General features: G+C 44.6%; 1 protein-coding gene across 2 annotated transcripts in view; it reads left to right on the forward strand.

Moving 5' to 3' along the window:
* Positions 1-21607, forward strand: part of MPPED1 (metallophosphoesterase domain containing 1) — a 144485-nt gene that overhangs the window by 47079 nt on the left and 75799 nt on the right. For both annotated transcript variants that reach the window (XM_060257930.1, XM_060257931.1), the window contains exon 4: positions 7386-7611. In XM_060257930.1, the coding sequence (XP_060113913.1) occupies positions 7386-7611 (226 nt within the window). The remainder of the gene's footprint in view (positions 1-7385; positions 7612-21607) is intronic.

Genomic DNA, 21607 nt, shown 5'->3' on the forward strand with positions numbered 1-21607 from the left:
AGAGATAGAACTTAGCTTTAGAATATATAAACAGATAGTTTAGTTAGGTTTAAAGTTAGATAGTATAAGATAGGAATATAGTTAAATAAAAATAGAAAATGAGAGAATATAGTGTGCATGTTTAGCGTGTGTGACTAGTTACAACTTGGATTAGAATATTGAGATGAATTATATTATAGTGTCTATTTGATACCTGTCCATATTTTTCTTTGTGAAATATCTACTATAGAATTTGCATTTTATTGGCTATTGCCTTTGAATTGCAACAGTATTTGAATATTGCATCGTTTTTGTTTTAGATTCTTAAATACGGTACAACAACCTAAAAATTGCTTTCTGAATGTAAGAGGCCTGAATAGTTGTATTAAGTATACATGTGTATACTCTAATTTAATGAAACTGCATCCAGACATTTTATTTCTTCAGGAAACAAATATGTATGTTTAATTACGTAGCTGCTCACATCACATTAGCAGCACATAGTTTGGGAATGACCACAGTATGATGCATGCATAGACAGAATTTGCATACTTCATTTTTCAAACTTGAAGCTTCTCTATTACATCTGCCGTCAAAGAACATACAGCGCAGACAAATGTGTAAACTTCAGTCACACTTTTTAGCAGCAGCAGCCACGTTTGGACAGCATAGCTTTGTTCAGAGTGAACGGGGCTGGTGTTCACTCAGAAATATACTCCCATTTCCCTCAGTTGCATGCAGGGGTTACATTAAAATGACATCAGGCCAACAAACAGGGTTGCCTTCAGCAGAGGACAGCGGGTAGGGTTGCCAGATCCAGGGTGAGAAAGTCCTGAGGATTTGGGAGTAGAGCCTGGAGAGGACAGGGTCCATGGTAACGGTTGGCAGGGAGGCTTCAGGGCCATAGGCCCAAGGCCAGACCAAAGAGGTAGGTTGTGAGGAGAGATTGAAAAGAAGGAATTCTCTTCTTCCCCTACCATTTCATTTTCCTCAGCAATAGAGACACTGTTTTGATTATTTCCTTCGTTTATATCTTGCCTTTATTCCCACTGGGGTCTCAAAGCAGCTTACATTGCTTTCCTCCCCTCTGTTTTATCCTCACAGCAACCCTGCGAGGTAGGGTTAGGTCGACAGTATATGACTGGCCCAAGGTCATGCAGTAAGCTTCCATCACAGAGTAGGGATTTGAGTCTCCTAGAGCCTGGTCTGCCACTCTAAACACTACACAACCTTTGCACTCACAGTATATCAGAGTGCAGAGTATTATGTATAAACACATTGAATAGGCCCATAGCTGCACTGAGCCAAATGCCTGGACCTCTGCTTTGTCATTCTAACTGCATCTTGGATACCATGTCCTCTAAACTCAGGGCTTTTTTTTAAAAGCAGGAACTCCTTTACATATTAAGCAGTCCTGTGGTGCAGAGTGGTAAAGCTGCAGTACTGCAGTCGAAGCTCTCTGCTCATGACCTGAGTTCGATCCCGGCGGAAGCTGGATTCAGGTAAGCTGGCTCAAGGTTGACTCAGCCTTCCATCCTTCCGAGGTCTATAAAATGAGTACCCAGCTTGCTGGGGGGAAAGTGTGAAGATGACTGGTGAAGGCAATGGCAAACCACCCCGTAAAAAGTCTGCCATGAAAACATCGTGATGCAATGTCACCCTAGAGTTGAAAACAACTGGTGCTTGCACAGGGGACTATCTTTTTATTTATTTATTTCAACCTTTGCATATTAGGCCACATATTCCAATCCTCCAAGAACTTACAGGGCTCTTAGTACAGGGCGAAATGTAAGCTCCAGGAGTATTGGCTACATCAGGGGGTGTGGCTTAATATGTAAAGGAGTCTGAAGAAGAAGAAGAAGATATTGGATTTATATCCCGCCCTCCACTCCGAAGAGTCTCAGAGCGGCTCACAATCTCCTTTACCTTCCTCCCCCACAACAGACACCCTGTGAGGTAGATGAAGATATTGGATTTATATCCCGCCCTCCACTCCGAAGAGTCTCAGAGCGGCTCACAATCTCCTTTACCTTCCTCCCCCACAACAGACACCCTGTGAGGTAGATGAAGATATTGGATTTATATCCTGCCCTCCACTCCGAAGAGTCTCAGAGCGGCTCACAATCTCCTTTACCTTCCTCCCCCACAACAGGCACCCTGTGAGGTAGATGAAGATATTGGATTTATATCCTGCCTTCCACTCCGAAGAGTCTCAGAGCTGCTCACAATCTCCTTTACCTCCCCCCCCCCCACAACAGACACCCTGTGAGGTAGATGAAGATATTGGATTTATATCCCTCCCTCCACTCCGAAGAGTCTCAGAGCGGCTCACAATCTCCTTTACCTTCCTCCCCCACAACAGACACCCTGTGAGGTGGGTGGGGCTGGAGAGGGCTCTCACAGCAGCTGCCCTTTCAAGGACAAGCTCTGCCAAAGCTATGGCTGACCCAAGGCCATTCCAGCAGGTGCAAGTGGAGGAGTGGGGAATCAAACCCGGTTCTCCCAGATAAGAGTCCGCACACTTAACCACTACGCCAAACTGGCTACAAAAGAGCCCTGTGTAGAGTTGCCCGCCTCCAGGTAAGAGCTGGAGATCTCTCGCTTTTACAATTGATCTCCAGCTGACAGAAATTAGCTGCCCTGGGAAAAACAGCTGCTTTGGAGGATGGATTCTAGGGTGAAACCAGGGGTGTGGCCTAATATGCAAATGAACTTCTGGGCTTTTTTTTTACAAAAAAGCACTGCCTCTGTTTTAGCTTACCATCTAACTATACACCCCTGCTCTTGATCCCACCCCCAAACATAAACACTCAGCACCTTCCCATGCCTCAATAGCTATATTTCTCCTCCTTTCCCATGGCTTTCTGAGTGCAGTTCCCACCATGCACCCCATTGCACTCACTTTAGCCCTTCCCTTCTGTCAGCTCCTGAGTGGTCCTCAATAAGCAAGCCTCTTGCTGAGATTCAGAAAAGGTTTTATTGATAGACACATTATAACAGGTGCAAATCTTTGTGTCAGTCAGATCTGGCTGTACCTGGGAGAGCCAGATCTATATACCCTCTTTTTGGGCCATTAGTAGCCCACCCAAATTCAAATATAAAAAGCCTGCACAAAGCAGCAAGAGCAGTTTCTCACTCAGCCCCCCATTGTGCACCAGAAGATGCCAAGACAGTCTCTGGTGGGAGATAACTTGTCTTTGAGTTCCAGACACCGCCTCCCTCCCAGGGCAGAATGTGTAAAAGAAGAGATGAAGAGAAGGGATTGGATTTATACCCCACCCCTCGCTAGCCAAAGGAGTCTCAGAGTGCCTTAAAGTCTCCTTTCCCTCTCCCTCCCCACAACAGACATCCTGTGAGGTAGGTGGGGCTGAGAGAGGTGTCCCAGAACTGCTCTTGGACAGAACAGCCTTGAGAGAACTTGTGGCTGACCCAGTGTCACATCAGTAGCTGCATGTGGAGGAGTGGGGAATCAAACCCGGTTCTCCCAAACTGGCTTTCGTGTACTTCATGTGTTACAGTCAAAAGCGAAAGCAAGTTGGCAAAAGCAACCCCACACATCCTCCCCCAACATTCCCATCATAGTACAGAGAATACACAGTTACATGAACACCAAGGCCCTATGCCCCAGCAAATACATGATATGGCAAGCCCCTTGACACCTTCCCCCAGATACAGTCTGGCATTCCCATTCCTACACTTCCCCTAATACTCATTTCCATCAGCAGCTCCCCCACCACCTTCACACATAATGACTTTCTCCCTCCCTTCTTCTTCCTTCCCTACTCCCAAGGGGCTGCTTCTCCAGCACTGAAGTGAAGAAAGAGCAAGAGAAGTGGCAGAGGCAAAGAAGTAGGTGGTGACATTAGTGGCAAAGGAGGCGGCTTCTGCTGCTGAAGTGGAGGAGAAGGCCCAGCACACATGTACACTGCTGGGGAGGCAGCAACTTGCCGCTTCTGACAGGAATGGGAATGCCAGAGGGGGTGGCAGCAACATGTGTACAGTCTGGCCCAACTGAAAGGGAGGATAGACCCTCCAGCCAGTCAACCTGCCACGGGTCTTTTTGCTGCTTTTGCTTCTGCCACCACCACCATCTTCTTCCATACCAGACCTGGATGGGCCAGTTTCATTCTCTGGACCATATATTTACCACTCTTGCTTTAGAGAGTTCATTTTGATATAGGGTTGCCAAGTCCAATTCAAGAAATATCTGGGGACTTTGGGGGTGGAGCCAGGAGACATTGGGGGCGGAGCCAGGAACAAGGGTGTGACAAGCATAATTGAATTCTAAGGCAGTTCTGGCCATCACATTTAAAGGGACAGCACATCTTTTTAAATGTCTTCCTTCCATAGGAAATAATGAAGGATAGGGGCACCTTCTTTTGGGGCTCATAGAATTGGACCCCCTGGCCCAATTGTTTTGGGGGTACTTTGAGGAGAGGCACTAGATACTATACTGAAAATTCAGTGCCTCTACCTCAAAAAACAGCTCCCCCAGAGCCCCTGAAACCTCCAGATCAATTCCCCATTATACCCTATGAGAATTGATCTCCACATAGGTAATAATGAAGTGCTCAGCAGACGTTCTCCTCCCCCCCGCCCCCCCCCCCATTTCTGGCGACTCTGAAGTGAGTCACGAGTTGCAGCCAGTACATGTCAAAAGCAAAAGCCTACTCACAAGTTGCAGCCAACTTCTTCAAAGTAACACAGACACCATCCCAAGAGGAAGCCTTTCTAAGCGGAGACTGGAGCCTCCGGAGGGGGTAAGTCACATGGTGGCTTTGGGGGCGGGGCTTCCCCCGCCGGCCAGCTGACTGGGGGTGGGAAGCAGCCTGGGAAAGCGGAAGAACCCCCGCTGGGACCTGGGGATTGGCAAGCCTACTTTGATAGGGTTATTTGTATACACCATACAACTTAAGTCAAGAAAGCTTATGTTGAAATAAATTTTGTTAACTATTAAGGTGCTACTGGACTCCTGTTTAATTTTTCTGCTACAGACTAATATAGCTCCCCTCCTGGAATTTTCATCTTGTTAAGCTGGGCCTTCAAGCACTAGGAATACAGTCCTGTTGTTATCAGAGGGAGGATAAGAAGCAGTGTTCCCTCTAAGCTGAGGTAGCATGAGCTAGCGCACAGATTTTTAGCCTCCAGCTCACACATTTTTGTCTTAGCTCAGGAAGGACGACACCAGAGCGCACTAATTTATGCAGTAGCTCACAATTTTAATGCCAGTAGCTCACAATTTTAATGCCAGTAGCTCACAATTTTAATGCCAGTAGCTCACAAAGTAGAATTTTTGCTCACAAGACTGCAGCTTATAGGGAACATTGGTAAGAAGTAGTCAGCAGAGGTGGAGAGGGGTGCTGCTTTGTACAAGTAGGTGAAGAGGGAATAGTGCAGGAAGTAGATTTGCCAAGTCCAATTCAAGAAATATCTGGGGACTTTGGGGGCGGAGCCAGGATCAAAGGTGTGACAAGCATAATTGAACTCCAAGGGAGTTCTGGCCATCACATTTCAAGGGACAGCACACATTTTTAAATGTCTTCCTTCCATAGAAAATAATGAAGGATAGGGGCACCTTTTTTGGGGGCTCATAGAATTTGACCCCCTGGTCCAATCGTTTTGAAACTTGGGGGGGTACTTTGGGGAGAGGCACTAGATACTGTACTGAAAATTTTGTGCCTCTACCTAAAAAAACCAGCTCCCCCAGAGTCCCCGAAACCTCCAGATCAATTCCTCATTATACCCTATGAGAATCAATCTCCACATAGGGAATAATGAAGTGCTCAGCAGACGTTCCCCCCCCCCCTTTTCTGGCGACTCTGAAGGGGGATTGGCCTCTCTACTCACGAGTTGCTGCCAACTTCTTCAAAGTAACACAGACACACCATCAAGAGGAAGCCTTTCAATCGGAGACTGAAGCCTCCGGAGGGGGAAAGGCACATGGTCCTCTGGGAGCAGGCCTTCCCCCCACCGGCCAGCTGACTGGGGGCGGGAAGGAGCCTGGGAAAGCGGAAGAACACCTGCTGGGACCTGGGGATTGGCAAGCCTAACAGGAAGTGATGTATACACAATTTACCATATGGATTTTTTTTGAGGAAGTGACTTCACAGAAAACAGAAAATTGAGGATCTTTCACCTGAAGGTCACATCCTAGTGGTAATTATTTCCTCCCCTCAGTCTGTGCTGCTGAGCCCACTAGTTTTCGCAAGTATATGACACAATGTGGTGCTTATCGCATAATTTCCCCCTTGTTGGGTCACCATCGTAGAGCAAAGTATTCCTGATTGCCACCCTATCCTGCAGTTTGCTGCTGCTTCTCTCTCCTCCTAGTGCAGAATCTCAGGCAAGCATCTGTATCTGATTTGGTTGTCACAGCAACTCAACCAGTGCTCAGACATCAGTGGGTTGCCCCCGTCCCCCCAAAAAACCATATGTGGATGTGTCAATATTGCTTTGGGGTTTTGTAAAAATCTCATAGTTGCGGCTTACCCTATTGCACAGATTTCACTATCCACACAGATGCCAGTCATTTGAAATTAGGTGTGCTGGGTAGTTTTAACCCCCAAAAGAGACTATATTTGTAGCTCAGGGATTCAGACTCAAATAATTAATAATTGGGGGGGGGGGTGAGGATGACACAAAAGACTTTGAATCCCTTTCCAGATAAATAGTTAAAACTCAGAAAGTATTGTCTAACAAAAAAAATATCAGCTGATCTAATTGGATAAGAACATAAGACTTCGATATGATTTCGGAGTTTTCGAATGCACCTGCTTTGAACGTTGTACAGTATCACATTTATTGCCACTTTCTCAGCTCATTATCAGCATAACGTTTAGATGCTAATGGAGGCAAATTGGTGTTAATTCTTTCAAAATAAATATAACGGGAGTTGCTGTGAAAACATTGTCATTCAGTAACATTAAAAAAAAAATGAGCGCTTTTGCACTGACCTTACTCGGGAGCAACGTCCCTCTTCACCACGCAGCGTCTACGTGGATTTCGCACTAATTGCTCCGCAGAACCCGGAAAAGCCGCAAAGTCCTGCGGCTTTTGCGTCGCAAATGTAAACTGGCCAAAACCCAGTTTACATTTGCGACGCAAAAGCCGCGGGACTTTGCGGCTCTTCTGGGTTCTGCGGAGCAATTAGTGCGAAATCCGCGCAGACGCTGTGCGGTGAAGAGGGACGTCGCTCCCGAGTAAGGTCAGTGCGAAAGCGCCCTATATCTGTGTAGCTCCTTGATGGGACCTCTTGTAGGTGCTCTCATTTTCATCGTGAGAATTCCTTTACAGTATCCAGCTGCATTTTCAGAATAATTTAACGAATGATGTGTAATTTATTTGAGTTTTTTTTAGTCAGCAGAATAACTATATGGCTTTACTCTGTTTCTCTCGTTCTATTTTAGGCAGCCTACCATATGAATACAAGATTGTGATAGCAGGCAATCATGAATTGACATTTGACCAAGAGTTCATGGCAGACTTAATCAAGCAGGACTTTTACTATTTCCCCTCTGTATCCAAGTTGAAGCCAGAGAACTATGAAAATGTACAGGCCCTCTTAACAAATTGCATATACCTGCAGGATTCAGAAGTGACAGTCAGAGGCTTCAGAATGTATGGCTCCCCTTGGTAAGCATTTCAAAGCATGAGTCCTGACAGAGAAATTTCTTTTTCATAACTTAGTTATTATATGAAAGAAAATGTTAACATCAGCTTCAATGTACTGTAAATTCTGCTTGGTTCTAGTAAATGGAAAAGGGCAGAGTAACAGTGACCACCTAACCAATGGAGTTGTTTAAGTACATTTTATACTTGTATGTGTGTTTGTACTGGCACCATAAGCATCTCTTTGTCTAAGAAGAAGAGGTGGTCAGGCAGTGGTCCTGTGGGTTCCCGTGAGAGACTATACCCATCAGAATAAGCCAGGTAAATCATGCAAAGGGCCAATGCAAGTAAGACATGCAAAGACAGCTAATGCAGCAAGACCACAGTCTCTGGGCTTTCCATCTCATCTTCTTCCTGGTCTATCACTGGGCTCGACTTCCTTAGGAGCCCTCAGAGCAGGCTGATGGAATGGATAGATGATCTTTAAGGTTGCCAGTTCTTACCTGGCTGCTGGTGAGGGAGGCTCTATGGTACCATAGAGTTTTTTACCCAAATGCTAGAGCATCCCCTGTGTGATGTGCCTGGTGCAATTATGTCACTTCTGGGTGACATCATCATGTCAGACGCCCACAGGGCTCTTTGTGGGCAGTTATCCCCCCACTGGCCAGCTCCATGAGGGTTGGAGGACCTAAAATGGGGGGAACCCCCACCCTGAGAGGGAGTCTGGGAACCCTGATGGTCTGGTAGGGACATGAATCCACCAAACAGCCTTTGTAATTAAGGTTCATTGAACCCTGCATTCTTTTTCCTGAAACTTGCACTAGTGGAGAGAATCAGATGAAGAGGCAGTTTGGTGTAGTGGTTAAGTGCGTGAACTCTTATTTGGGAGAACCGGGTTTGATTCCCCACTCCTCCACTTGCACCTGCTGGAATGGCCTTGGGTTAGCCATAGCTATCGCAGAGGTTGTCCTTGGAAGGGCAGCTGCTGTGAGAGCCCTCTCAGCCCCACTCACCTCCCAGGGTGTCTGTTGTTGGGGGGAGAAGATAAAGAGGATTGTAAGCCACTCTGAGTCTCTGATTCAGAGAGAAGGGTGGGGTATAAATCTGCAATTCTTCTTCTTCTTAGGCAACTGTAGTGGCTGGCAGTGGCATCATTCTGAGGCAGGTTGGGGGCTTCCTCCTGGTTTTATTGTGAATCTGCCTGACAGTTTTGAGTTCCTAGGGTGCTGGTGTTGGGAATGGGCTGTGACACAGGGACAGAGCATCTACATAGGATGCTGAAGGCCCCAAGTTCAGTCCCTGGCATCTCCAGTTAAAAGGATTGGGTGGTCTTTAAGAAGTCAGTCGGCAGTGGTATGGTCACTGATGAAAAATGAGGATGAATCAGTGGTAGTGGCGGCAAACTTTAGCCAAATGGGTGCTCCCAGAAGGCCTAGGAATACAAGACCCAAAGCCTCCCTCTTTTAGTAACCTTGAATATCGTGATTAGAGGGTTGTGGCCTCTGAAAATGAAAGTTTCATTTAGTTGTGGTGTCCATGTGTTATTTTCAGTCCCTTCCCTAGCATAGAATTTGTGCTTTTCACTGCTGCCCAACACTGCATAAATGTATTCATCAAGCTATCTGCCAAAATCCTAAAATGTATGGAGAGCCAGTTTGCTGTAGTGGTTAAGTGTGCAGTCTCTTATCTGGGAGAACCGGGTTTGATTCCCCACTCCTCCACTTGCACCTGCTGGCATGGCCTTGGGTCAGCCATAGCTCTGGCAGAGGTTGTCCTTGAAAGGGCAGCTGCTGTGAGAGCCCTCTCCAGCTCACCCACCTCACAGGGTGTCTGTTGTGGGGGAGGAAGGGAAAGGAGACTGTGAGCCGCTCTGAGACTCTTCGGAGTGGAGGGCGGGATATAAATCCAATATCTTCATCTACCTCACAGGGTGTCTGTTGTGGGGGAGGAAGGGAAAGGAGATTGTGAGCCGCTCTGAGACTCTTCGGAGTGGAGGGCGGGATATAAATCCAATATCTCCATCTACCTCACAGGTTGTCTGTTGTGTGGGAGGAAGGGAAAGGAGATTGTGAGCCGCTCTGAGACTCTTCGGAGTGGAGGGCGGGATATAAATCCAATATCTCCATCTACCTCACAGGGTGTCTGTTGTGGGGGAGGAAGGGAAAGGAGATTGTGAGCCGCTCTGAGACTCTTCGGAGTGGAGGGCGGGATATAAATCCAATATCTTCATCTACCTCACAGGGTGTCTGTTGTGGGGGAGGAAGGGAAAGGAGATTGTGAGCCGCTCTGAGACTCTTCGGAGTGGAGGGCGGGATATAAATCCAATATCTTCATCTACCTCACAGGGTGTCTGTTGTGTGGGAGGAAGGGAAAGGAGATTGTGAGCCGCTCTGAGACTCTTCGGAGTGGAGGGCGGGATATAAATCCAATATCTTCATCTACCTCACAGGGTGTCTGTTGTGGGGGAGGAAGGGAAAGGAGATTGTGAGCCGCTCTGAGACTCTTCGGAGTGGAGGGCGGGATATAAATCCAATATCTTCATCCACCTCACAGGGTGTCTGTTGTGGGGGAGGAAGGGAAAGGAGATTGTGAGCCGCTCTGAGACTCTTCGGAGTGGAGGGCGGGATATAAATCCAATATCTTCTTCTTCTTCTAAAATCCTTTCCTGGTCAGTCTATTCTAGCTTAGGCCACACCAGTGTGTGTATGTTTATGTATCTTGGATTTTTGGCCCCAATGTGCATCACTTACACTGGACCTCATTTGCAGTATTGTTGCCCACTCACCCATTTGGAGCTTATCACAATCTACTTTTGATTTTCATAAGTCTGAATAATGTGTTGTTTTCTTGTCGCATCTCATTTATGCATATATCCAACTATTTAGCTGACCTGTGCATGAACTTGGCAGTATTTCTTCTAATGCCATTTGGATGTCCTAAATGTTATTCTCCTGCCTGGAAACCTAATTTATCCCCTCCACATTCAGTCCTCCAAATGGTGCAAATAATGACCTGGAGCAATTTTGGGTTGGAAAAATGCTGTGGGGGAAGGCTGAAGCCCCTCCACTGTGGTGTCGTCTTGGGCCAAATTGAGTCCCAGCGACACTTACGGCAGACCCAAAATGTCACATCCAGTTTGGTGCTCAATTTTACCCTTCCTCACTGGGGCAGCCACTTCTTCATGAAAATCGTATAAAAATTAGAGCCCTTTTCTGCAGAAGTAGAACTCTATATTTGCAAAAAAGAAAAAAAAAGTGATTATATTCAGACGGGATCTCTTCTTGATCCCTAAGACAAATTTTTCCTCATACAAAGCCCAGGTATTTGTTGCACAAATATTTGATTTCTCAAAGAAATCAGTCCCTGATTTGAAACAAAGTATGATTTATTGATAATCCAAGATGCTTCTATTGAGGTAGGTATTGGAACTGATACATAGTAACAGTGGAGGGCATACTTAAAGGTGGCACATCAAAGGTTTCCTAAACAAAGCTACATTCTCTAAACAATGCTGTATTCATGTGTGAATCTTCACACGGCAACTTCTTATCTCCCCTGTGGTTTCTTTTCCTGGGACAAGGCCTGAGAACCTGTCCCTGGCGGGGCTTATCTTCAAAGAGTAAATTCCTGCATTTGTTAGTGAAAGCAAGAGAGGCAAAAGAGGCACAAACTATACTCTAGCTATTTCCTGCTTTGATGTGCCCAGCTTGGTTCATGGTTAGTAACATTCATGGAGCTTTACAGATACATTCAGTTAGCATCATACTATTAGCATTGTATTATTAAAAGAAAGATTCACATTGCTTGACAGTATTGGCACTCCCTAGATGTTCATTATGTCATTAAATTCTAGGAAGCCCACCCTAAGCCCCTTTGGCAACAGGGATCTTATTCTGTTCTCTTTTAAGCCTTCTTCCTTAGGGAAAAAGGCTTCCATAGCTACAATTTCCAGCATTATTGGTTGAACACGGAGACTTCCGATCTCTTGCCCCTAATCAAGAAGTTCCTTTGAGCCTGTTCCTTAAGCTGGAACCTGTCCAGACGAAAGCAAAAAAAGATGGTGAGGGGGTCTGGAAACCAAGTTCTGTAGCAAAGGCAAAGGAGCCTATGAGCAAAGGAGCTCTGTATGCTTAGCCTGGAGAGGAGATGACTGAAAGGTGATGCGATAACCATCTTCAAGTACTTGAAGGGCTGTCATATAGAGGATGGTACAGAGTTGTTTGCTGTTGCCCCAAAAGATCGGACCAGAACCACTGGGTTGACATTAAATCAAAAGAGTTGCCAGCTAAACATTTGGAAGAACTTCCTGACCGTTAGAGTGGTTCCTCAGTGTAACAGGCTTCTTCGGGAGGTGGTGGGCTCTCCTTCTTTGGAGGTTTTTAAACAGAGACTTTAAGAGCCCTATGGTGCAGAGTGGTAAGCTGCAGTATTGCAGTCCAAGTTCTGTTATGACCTGAGTTTGATCCCAGCGGAAGCTGGGTTCAGGTAGCTGACTCAAGGTTGACTCAGCCTTCCATTCTACTGAGGTTGGTACAATGAGTACCCAGCTTGCTAGGGGTAAAGAGAAGTATAATATAGTGGGTTCAACGCATGGAAGAGGTGAGGTGATAGTGATAATAAGCTCTTTATTAGATACAGCATAGTATAGGGCTGCACTATAAGAATAACTTCTTTTGCTGTTGGTGTCCAGGATGCTAAAGTCTCAGGCTGTTCTGGAACAATGTCCATTGGGCAACTGGAATTATATCGCACCCAGAAATACTGTTCTCATACTGGTTGAGAAATGCAGAAGGTGATTAATTTACCCATGCATTGAATGGAATACTGTAATGTCCAAAACTGTTGGAAATTGCTATTCCTTGAGGCATTCATTGTAAATAGCCTCAAGCTTCTTTCTATGAATCATTGACTTTGTATTTTTTTTTCTTTTATCTGAAGAAATTTTCAAAGCAGTAGAGGATTATGGGATTCTCTAAATCTTCAGTGTTTAGTTCGAATAAGTTTTACATCATCCTGCATTCGTTAAACCATGGGCTATAAAAATTTCCATGTTCTTAGTGATTTACGGGTAATGGTTGGTGCCAGTAGTTCTAATAGTTTGACCAGAATTATAGAAGCATTTTCCATGTACTTCTTTCTCTAACTCTCTAGTAAGTATTGTTCTTCCCAATATGGGCATTAAAATCGCCTGCCATCAGAATTTTTGCTCTGGGATAAAGGTTAATTAATCTATCAAATCCTCCGGATGAGTCCAAACCTGGTTTAGAAGCACCTTATATAGAGTGAGAGGAATATAAACTATCACCAAAATGAAGGCGTGTACATTAAACTCCAAATGCACAGCTAATATTGAAGAGGAGGATTCAAGAAGCTCTACGCTGTCATATTGCAGAGTGTTTGAGATCAGACATGAAGGGCCAGTTTAGGGTGACCTCCTTATCTCTTTCTTGATGCTTTTCCCATAAAGGATGTATAGCCCAGCATTTAAACATCATCCAAAACCTAGGTCTCTTGTAACAGTATTACTGCAAATTGATTGATGAACTCAACCACACCTAATGACTCAATTCTGGATATCCATCCCACCAATTCAATTTTAACAAACACGGGTGAGAGTCGATCTTGAGAAAGTGGCAAAATTATATCTGGATTTCGTACAGTACAACCATTAGATTTTCTGATTATAGTCTTGGGTTCAAGAGGCAGCAGGCTGTTACCTTCATGTTCCATATCACTAACATCAGGCTCACTAGAAACTCCATACTGAGCACTTGCTCGAGCAATTGGAGTGGAGTAAATGTCTACATCGAGTTTGCATTTCTAACCTTTTTTTTTTTAGGTACAGTACAGTAAAAAAATTATTGCATAAAACCATTGGCTATTGCAATTTCAATTACTGCAACATACAAGTTAAAAGCAGTCATGGACTCTAAGATGAATACATTGGATTATTCAAAATCTTATTTACATACAGCAACCCCGTGATTTCATGGTCAGGCTCTAATAGTCCGGGTTAACAACATCATTTTACTGTCTGCTGGAAATTGCTTTTGCCCTGATTTTACTAGCAGCCAGAGCAAAAAGAGCTACCTTATAAGAAACCATAGAGTCAGTATCTGATAATAGAAATATTAGCTTATCCATATCAGAAGCCATATACAATTGATTTGTTACTTCAGTCAGAAACTTGTGTCTAGGTTCTGAATACAGTGGGCAAACCATAACATAATGGAAGAGGTCCTCCACAGAAGTTTTGCAAATACAAATACGCTGTTCCTGAGGTGTTTTAGAGTATCGCCCCAGGAGGTATTCGGTTGGCATGGTCTGAAACCGCAGAGCTGTAAATGCTGATCTAAGTTTATGCACAGTAATATTTGCCAGATATGCGGCTTTTAGATGGTCCTTCTTTATATTTTTATACCATGGGGCAGATCTTCTTTGAACAATTAACGAATAAGAACATAAGAGAAGCCATGTTGGATCAGGCCAATGGCCCATCCAGTCCAACACTCTGTGTCACATAAGAGAAGCCATGTTGGATCAGGCCAATGGCCCCTCCAGTCCAACACTCTGTGTCACAGAAGAACATAAGAGAAGCCCTGTTGGATCAAGCCAATGGCCCATCCAGTCCAACACTCTGTCACACAGTGGCCAAAAAATTGAGAGGGCAGCCTCTCTTGTACACATTAAACAATATTGTCAGTATACACAGAAAACATCCATGTTGTTTAGCTGCCTCAGCTCTCCCCACCCAGTACCCATGTGCAGAACTAGCACAGGGGTGATACCATTCTTGTATCCAATCCCCAACAATAGCCTTCCTTTTAATTTAAAATTTAATTTTTCAATGACTGCATTTTGGACCAGCTGAAGCTTCCAGAAAATTTTCAAAGGCAGCCCTGCCTTGGGTGTAATTATGGTCATCTAACCGGGATGTGGTCAGAGTAGGGAATCACCATTGCCAGATTATGCTTTTCGAGGAAGGGCTGTAGCTGGTATATCATCCAAATATTGATTAAAATATTTGTACTCCATTTTTCCTCTTAGCTAAAGATGGATCACAAGCGTCAAGTTCCCGGTTCTCCTTCATGACTCTCCATGTGTTTGAAGAAGCATTTATTGTAAGGCAGAATACATAGACAGTGACAGTCAGCAAAACAGGCATTGGTTATATGTTCTTGTAGGGGCCGTTATAAGCACACCTTAATTTAGGGCATGAAGACAGTTTGAACTTAATGGCTACAAATCACACACACACACACACACTACCAAGCATGCTACAAGACATCCCGAGATAGGAGCCATGGCCTTGAGTGCCAAGCGGTTTCCCAGCTCCCAGGAGGTAGGCCGTTAACTTTCATTTCTCCAGCAGTCTAAGCATACATTCCTCAGGCTACGTCAAACAGATACAGGTAATGGCAAGGAACTTGACAGCAAGTAGCTATTAAAATATTACGGATTACAATCAAATAAATAAATAAAACCGCCTCTCCCCTTATGTCCCCCAGAGAGCACTGAGATCTAGCTCTCAAAATCTTTTAAAAATCCCTGGGCCAAGAGAAGCTAGACTGAAGACAACCAGGGAGCAAGCTTTTTCAGCAATGGCCCCTCGATGGTGGAGTCAACTTCCAGAGACGCTGCGAGCCCTGCGGGACCTAAATCAATTCCGCAGGGCTTGCAAAACTTTTCTCTTCCAGCTTGCTTTTAAGATAGAACCTGGCTAAATTGAAATTGGAACTGACCTGTAACCATCTAGCCATCTTATGTATGATTGTGACCTATAGCACCTTATAGTACCTGTTTTTATCTATTTTAATTAATTTATGTAATTGAATTGTATTTTAAAATTCTTGTTTACATTGTATTTTATCTAAATCATGGTTTCCATGTCTGTGAGCCGCCCTGAGCCTGCCTTTGGCTGGGGAGGGCGGGATATAAAAATAAACTTACTTACTTACTTACTAATGCCTATGTTCTCCCCCTCCCCCCCCCCCCCAAAAAAAAGATGCCTGCTGTTCAGAACCCATCAAACACTCTGGGTGTTTTTGCACTGACCTTAATCAGCAGCGACGCCCCTCTTCACCGCGCAGGATCAGCGTGGATTTCGCACTAATTGCCGCGGATCACCCGGAAGAGCCGGAAAGTCCCGCGGCTTTTGCGGCGCAAATGGAAACTGGTTTTTGGCGGTTTCCGTTTGCGCTGCAAAAGCCGCGGGACTTTCCGGCTCTTCCGGGTGCTCCGCGGCAATTAGTGCGAAATCCACGCCAATCCTGCGCGGTGAAGAGGGGCGTCGCTTCTGATTAAGGTCAGTGCGAAAACGCCCTCTATCAAACAAAGGATTTGCAGCACTGGGGTGGGGGTGATCAGAAGCCATCCTGAGTAAGTGGCTTCAACATAAACTTTTCTAACTAGTGTGACTTCTGTCTTGTCTGAATTCAGCTTCAGTCTCTTCTGCCTTAGCCACCTGATAATGGCCTCAGAGTATCAGTACAAAACCAAGATGGATGTAACTGGAGGCTAATGAAACACAGAGCTGGCCGTCATCTGTATATAGATGACCCCTCAAGCTTTAAATGATTTCATGCAGCAGCTCCCCCCCACACACACACACAAAATGGGTGAGATAATACAGCCCAGTAGAACTGGCCAAATCCCACCCAGTCGATTCTGTTCCTCTGGTGGAAAATTTTTGCCCAGAGACAGAAAAAACTGAAACCATCAAAGGGTTATTCACTTAACAATAACTCCATATTACAACTGATGGGTAAGAATAAATTTGTCAATAGTGTCACAGGTCTCAGTCTCTTGCATAATAGAAGAATAATATAAGGGGGAAGCCTGGTTCATACTTAGTCTCCCTGGGAGACTGAGATGTATTTTTAAACTTGTTTCCAGACAGATACTGGACCAGAGGTTCTTTGAAAAGAAAAACATTGGGCGTTTTCGCACTGACCTTCTAGTGGTGCGACCACCCTCTTCACACCGGAGGATCTGCCCGGATTTCGCACAAGAAGCGCCGGCGCACCCAAAAGAGCCGGCGACTTCCGTCGCGAAACCCGCTCAAACGTTTTCCTGCTTCTTGGCGGTTTCCGTTTGAGCGGGTTTCGCGACGGAAGTCGCCGGCTCTTTTGGGTGCGCCGGCGCTTCTTGTGCGAAATCCGGGCAGATCCTCCGGTGTGAAGAGGGTGGTCGCGCCACTAGAAGGTCAGTGCGAAAACGCCCATTGAGTTGAAACTATCATTGGGCTCATGGTCCTTCCTCTAACCCTTTTCAATATATATGTCTCCTGGTCTATTGTAGTTCTGGGGTACCGAAAAATATTGTAAAAAGAATGTAGTGAGTACTTAGGGCTTTAAGACCTACATCTGATGACTTACTGACGATGACTGGAATGGATGCTGTGGAAGATTGTTGACTATTGATTTATATAGGTCTCTGTTATATTGACAGCAGGACTGTCAATGCACTGTTTCTATTATATTCTAGGGTGATACTGTTGAAAACTTTGTATTGGCTTTTGCTCTATTGTAATTATTTTGTCTCCCATGGTCTCTCTTGTTTTGCTACAGCAACTTAAAGACCGTGGTTTCCCTTTAGTGTTTATCTCTTGGCAGTCTGAAAGCAACAAATTATTCACTTGGGGAGGAAATAAATGAGGAAATCTGCATATGATTACACAGTCTAACAAAATATATTTTATACACTATAAAAGGGGCATAATAAGAAACACAATCCAACCAAAGGTAAGCACGTTAAAAACCCCATTATCCTGAAAGTGGAAACATCTAGAGTTGCCATCTGCCTAGAGAAAAATGTCTTATCTCTTTACTAGAGGCTTCACAAAATCTCATTTTCATCTATGCCATTAAAAGATAAAAGAGCTCATTTCCACACATAAGCTTATATTGAAGGGCAGGAAATTCTTTTTTATTTTATTTTTGTGAGTGTGTGTGTACGTAAATACACACAAACACAGTTGGCACATTTTTATCATGTCCAGTATTTTGGTTGATACTATCTCTCAGTTCTGTTCCCACAGATCCCATTAGTATCCATCAGCAAGATCAAAAAGAACATTCTAGTGCTAGATAAAGGTAATTAAGATTATCACAAGGTTGCAGCACTTTTCCTATGAGGAAAGGTCCTAGGAGCCTCAGGTTTTTGATTAAAGACAACCAAGGGGATTTTTACTGCCATTCCCTCTTCCCCAAAACATCTCATTCAAGAGCCGGGGTATTTTGACAACATACTAAGAGGATTCAACCTGTTCCATGATCTTTGTTCCATTAGAGAGCTTTCCTTTGTCTGATATTATCCTGTTGAAATATATAGCAGAAGACTACTGTAAAAAAGCTGTTATGAGGCATTCAGAATAAGAGGAGAGAGCATGGTTGGTCAAGAGAGTCTGAGCCCTTTCCCATAGTCTGTATGATCTCACAAGAATATACAGTGTGCTTTGTCTATAGGAAGAGGCTGTAAGGACAGGTTTCTCCTGAAAGAGCAGTCCAAGGAACATAAATCAAGCAAGAAGAATTGTTTCCTGATAATGTGTTTAAATACCATAAAGTGGCACAAGCAGTCTCAGTAAAAGAAGATGCTTTTCCAGATGCTGTAAACAAACATTGTGATAATCCAGGGCCTTTTTACAATCTCTTACACCAAAATACATGTTATGGGTGTATGTTGTGCGAGAGAGAGAGATTTCAATGATACTTAGTGAGTCAGCTTAACATATAGAAAGTATGTTCCTATGTTTAGAAGATATTGAAGAAGATATTGGATTTATATCCCGCCCTCCACACCAAAGAGTCTCAGAGCGGCTCACGACCTCCTTTATCTTCCTCCCCCACAACAGACACCCTGTGAGGTGAGTGGGGCTGGAGAGGGCTCTCACAGCAGCTGTCCTTTCAAGGACAGAGTCTCAGAGCGGCTCACAATCTCCTTTCCCTTCCTCCCCCACAACAGACACCCTGTGAGGTAGATGAAGATATTGGATTTATATCCCGCCCTCCACTCCGAAGAGTCTCAGAGCGGCTCACAATCTCCTTTCCCTTCCTCCCCCACAACAGACACCCTGTGAGGTAGATGAAGATATTGGATTTATATCCTGCCCTCCACTCCGAAGAGTCTCAGAGCGGCTCACAATCTCCTTTCCCTTCCTCCCCCACAACAGACACCCTGTGAGGTAGATGAAGGTATTGGATTTATATCCCGCCCTCCACTCCAAAGAGTCTCAGAGCGGCTCACAATCTCCTTTCCCTTCCTCCCCCACAACAGACACCCTGTGAGGTAGATGAAGATATTGGATTTATATCCCGCCCTCCACTCCAAAGAGTCTCAGAGCGGCTCACAATCTCCTTTCCCTTCCTCCCCCACAACAGACACCCTGTGAGGTAGATGAAGATATTGGATTTATATCCCGCCCTCCACTCCGAAGAGTCTCAGAGCGGCTCACAATCTCCTTTCCCTTCCCTCCCCTCACAACAGACACCCTATGAGGTAGATGAAGATAGTGGATTTATATCCCGCCCTCCACTCTGAAGAGTCTCAGAGCGGCTCACAATCTCCTTTCCCTCCCCACCCCCCCACAACAGACACCCTGTGAGGTTGATGAAGATAGTGGATTTATATCCCGCCCGGCACTCTGAAGAGCCTCAGAGCGGCTCACAATCTCCTTCCCCTCCCCGCCCCACAACAGACACCCTGTGAGGTGGGTGGGGCTGAGAGGGCTCTCACAGCAGCTGCCCTTTCAAGGACAACCTCTGCCAGGGCTATGGCTGACCCAAGGCCATGCCAGCAGGTGCAAGTGGAGGAGTGGGGAATCAAACCCCGTTCTCCCAGATATCAGTCCGCACACTTAACCACTACACCAAACTGGCTCTCGTTTTTAAAGGAGTAAAATTATTAAATGAAGATATTTTTTTTTACATCCATTTTTGTATCTCTGAACTCCCCAACACAAAAGTGGAAAGAGATGAAGAACTGACATACAGAAACATTTTATAGGTACACTTGAAGAAACACTGGCGACACTGATGTGACACCACTAACAGCCCTGCACAGCACATGGCCCACCAAGCCAAATACAGCCCACCAGCCACATATTGGGTCCTGCAGAGGCTTACTGGTGATCTTGTTCTTACACATCCTAGACAGCAACACTTTGAATTTTAACAAATCTCCTGTGGATCACCATATGTGGCTGAAGAGCTGCTTTTGTTGGTATGAAGAAGTGCATTTTTTCCTGGGAGGTTTGAGATACGTAAAACTTCCAATTTAACAGTTGCAATTTAACAGTTTTTCCCCTTGGAGCAGAGAACAAGCAGGAGGCTAGTTAGTCAGTTCAATGACTTTCCAAGCTCACCTCAGCTACCCCTTAAGAAATGCTAATAGGGCTAGCTAGAGACAATAGGTGGGTCAAGTCTTCCGCCTTCCCCAAGCAGGGAACAGAGATGTGGAGGAACAGAATGATAGAAAGTCTTCAGGAAAGACTTCCATACAAAAGTCAGGTGTGACCTTGTCGATGGGAGGAGAAATCAATACAATAAAAACTCCTTGCAGCAGGAAGAAGGTTTCTTTCATGCTGGGTTCATCAGAGGAGGCATATTTCTTAGCTGAGGTCTGGGGGAGGCAGCCATTTTCACCACATGCTCACTTAGAGAACTGAAGCAAGCTTCAAGGCAACAAAAACTCTGTAGAAATATAGAAGACTTATGCTAAAGAGCCTGCCCTATTCTATAGCATCTGATAGGGCATGAATAGAGAGAGGGACAGAGGTTTGGCATTTTTATCCATTTCTTTTGGAATCCCTTGCTCAATCTGGTGCTATACTAAAAGTATGCTTGTGAACATTTTCTTTTTAATAAATACTTTGTAACTTTTTTGTTATAGCATTTTACTACTTTATAACTTTTAATGCTGGGATTATTTTAAAAGGAGTGCCAAGGGAAGGCAGGCACAAGGCAGTAAATTGTCTCCATAGTGACCAGGCAGTGAGCAGCATGAAAGCACTAGAGCCCAGCTACAAAAATATGGGTGAGACAAGCAGAGACAAAGGCTGCCCTGCAAAAATGAGATAGGAGGTTGAAAAAAACAGGGTTCCGCTTACTGGAAACTGTTGTTTATCAAATCATCTTCTGTGCAGGGACACATTTGGGCTGTGTGTATGCAGGCCAGCTACAGAAAAGATTTCCAAATCTTTCTAGCATTCTTCCTTCCTCTGGCACTTTCCCATCAAAACCATCATTTGACCAGGAGGAGGAGTGCTGTCCTCTCAGTTGTCGCCCTGCTGCTGCCAGAGACCCCAAGAAGCTAATGTTCCGGAGAGTTCACCCTAGGGTAGGAGGAAGGAATGTGTGCCTGAACAGAAAATCACTTGACAAAAAAGAGTTACAGGTAAGTACAGCACTGTTTGCATTTTCTTGGCTTCTGTGCAGTTCTACTTGGAAGACATAAGAACATAAGAGAAGCCATGTTGGATCAGGCCAATGGCCCATCCAGTCCAACACTCTGTGTCACACAGTGGCCAAAAAAGAAAAACCACAGGTGCTATCAGGAGGTCCATTAGTGGGACCAGGACACTAGAAGCCCTCCCAGAGCATCACTGCCCCAGACAGAGCATTCCAACAATACACTGTGGCTAATAGCCACTGATGGACCTCTTCTCACTGAGTGAAGTTGAGTATGAAGCTCTCAAAGGAAGACAGTCTTTCCAGCTGTTGATTAGTATGATATATTGGCATTCACTCAGAGCTGCTTTATAAAGGAGGAGTGATCTCTCTACAAGCATCCAAATATATATATATATATATATATATATATATATATATATATATATATATATATATATATATATATATATATATATGCAGTGAGGTGCGCTGTGTAGCAGATCCGTGTAGTAGATAGATAGATAGATAGATAGATAGATAGATAGATAGATAGATAGATAGATAGATGGATAGATGGATAGATAGATGATAGATAGATAGATGATAGATAGATAGATAGATAGATAGAT

Source organism: Heteronotia binoei, chromosome 17, assembly GCF_032191835.1.
Source record: "Heteronotia binoei isolate CCM8104 ecotype False Entrance Well chromosome 17, APGP_CSIRO_Hbin_v1, whole genome shotgun sequence".
In the NCBI taxonomy this organism is placed as follows: Eukaryota; Metazoa; Chordata; class Lepidosauria; order Squamata; family Gekkonidae; genus Heteronotia; species Heteronotia binoei.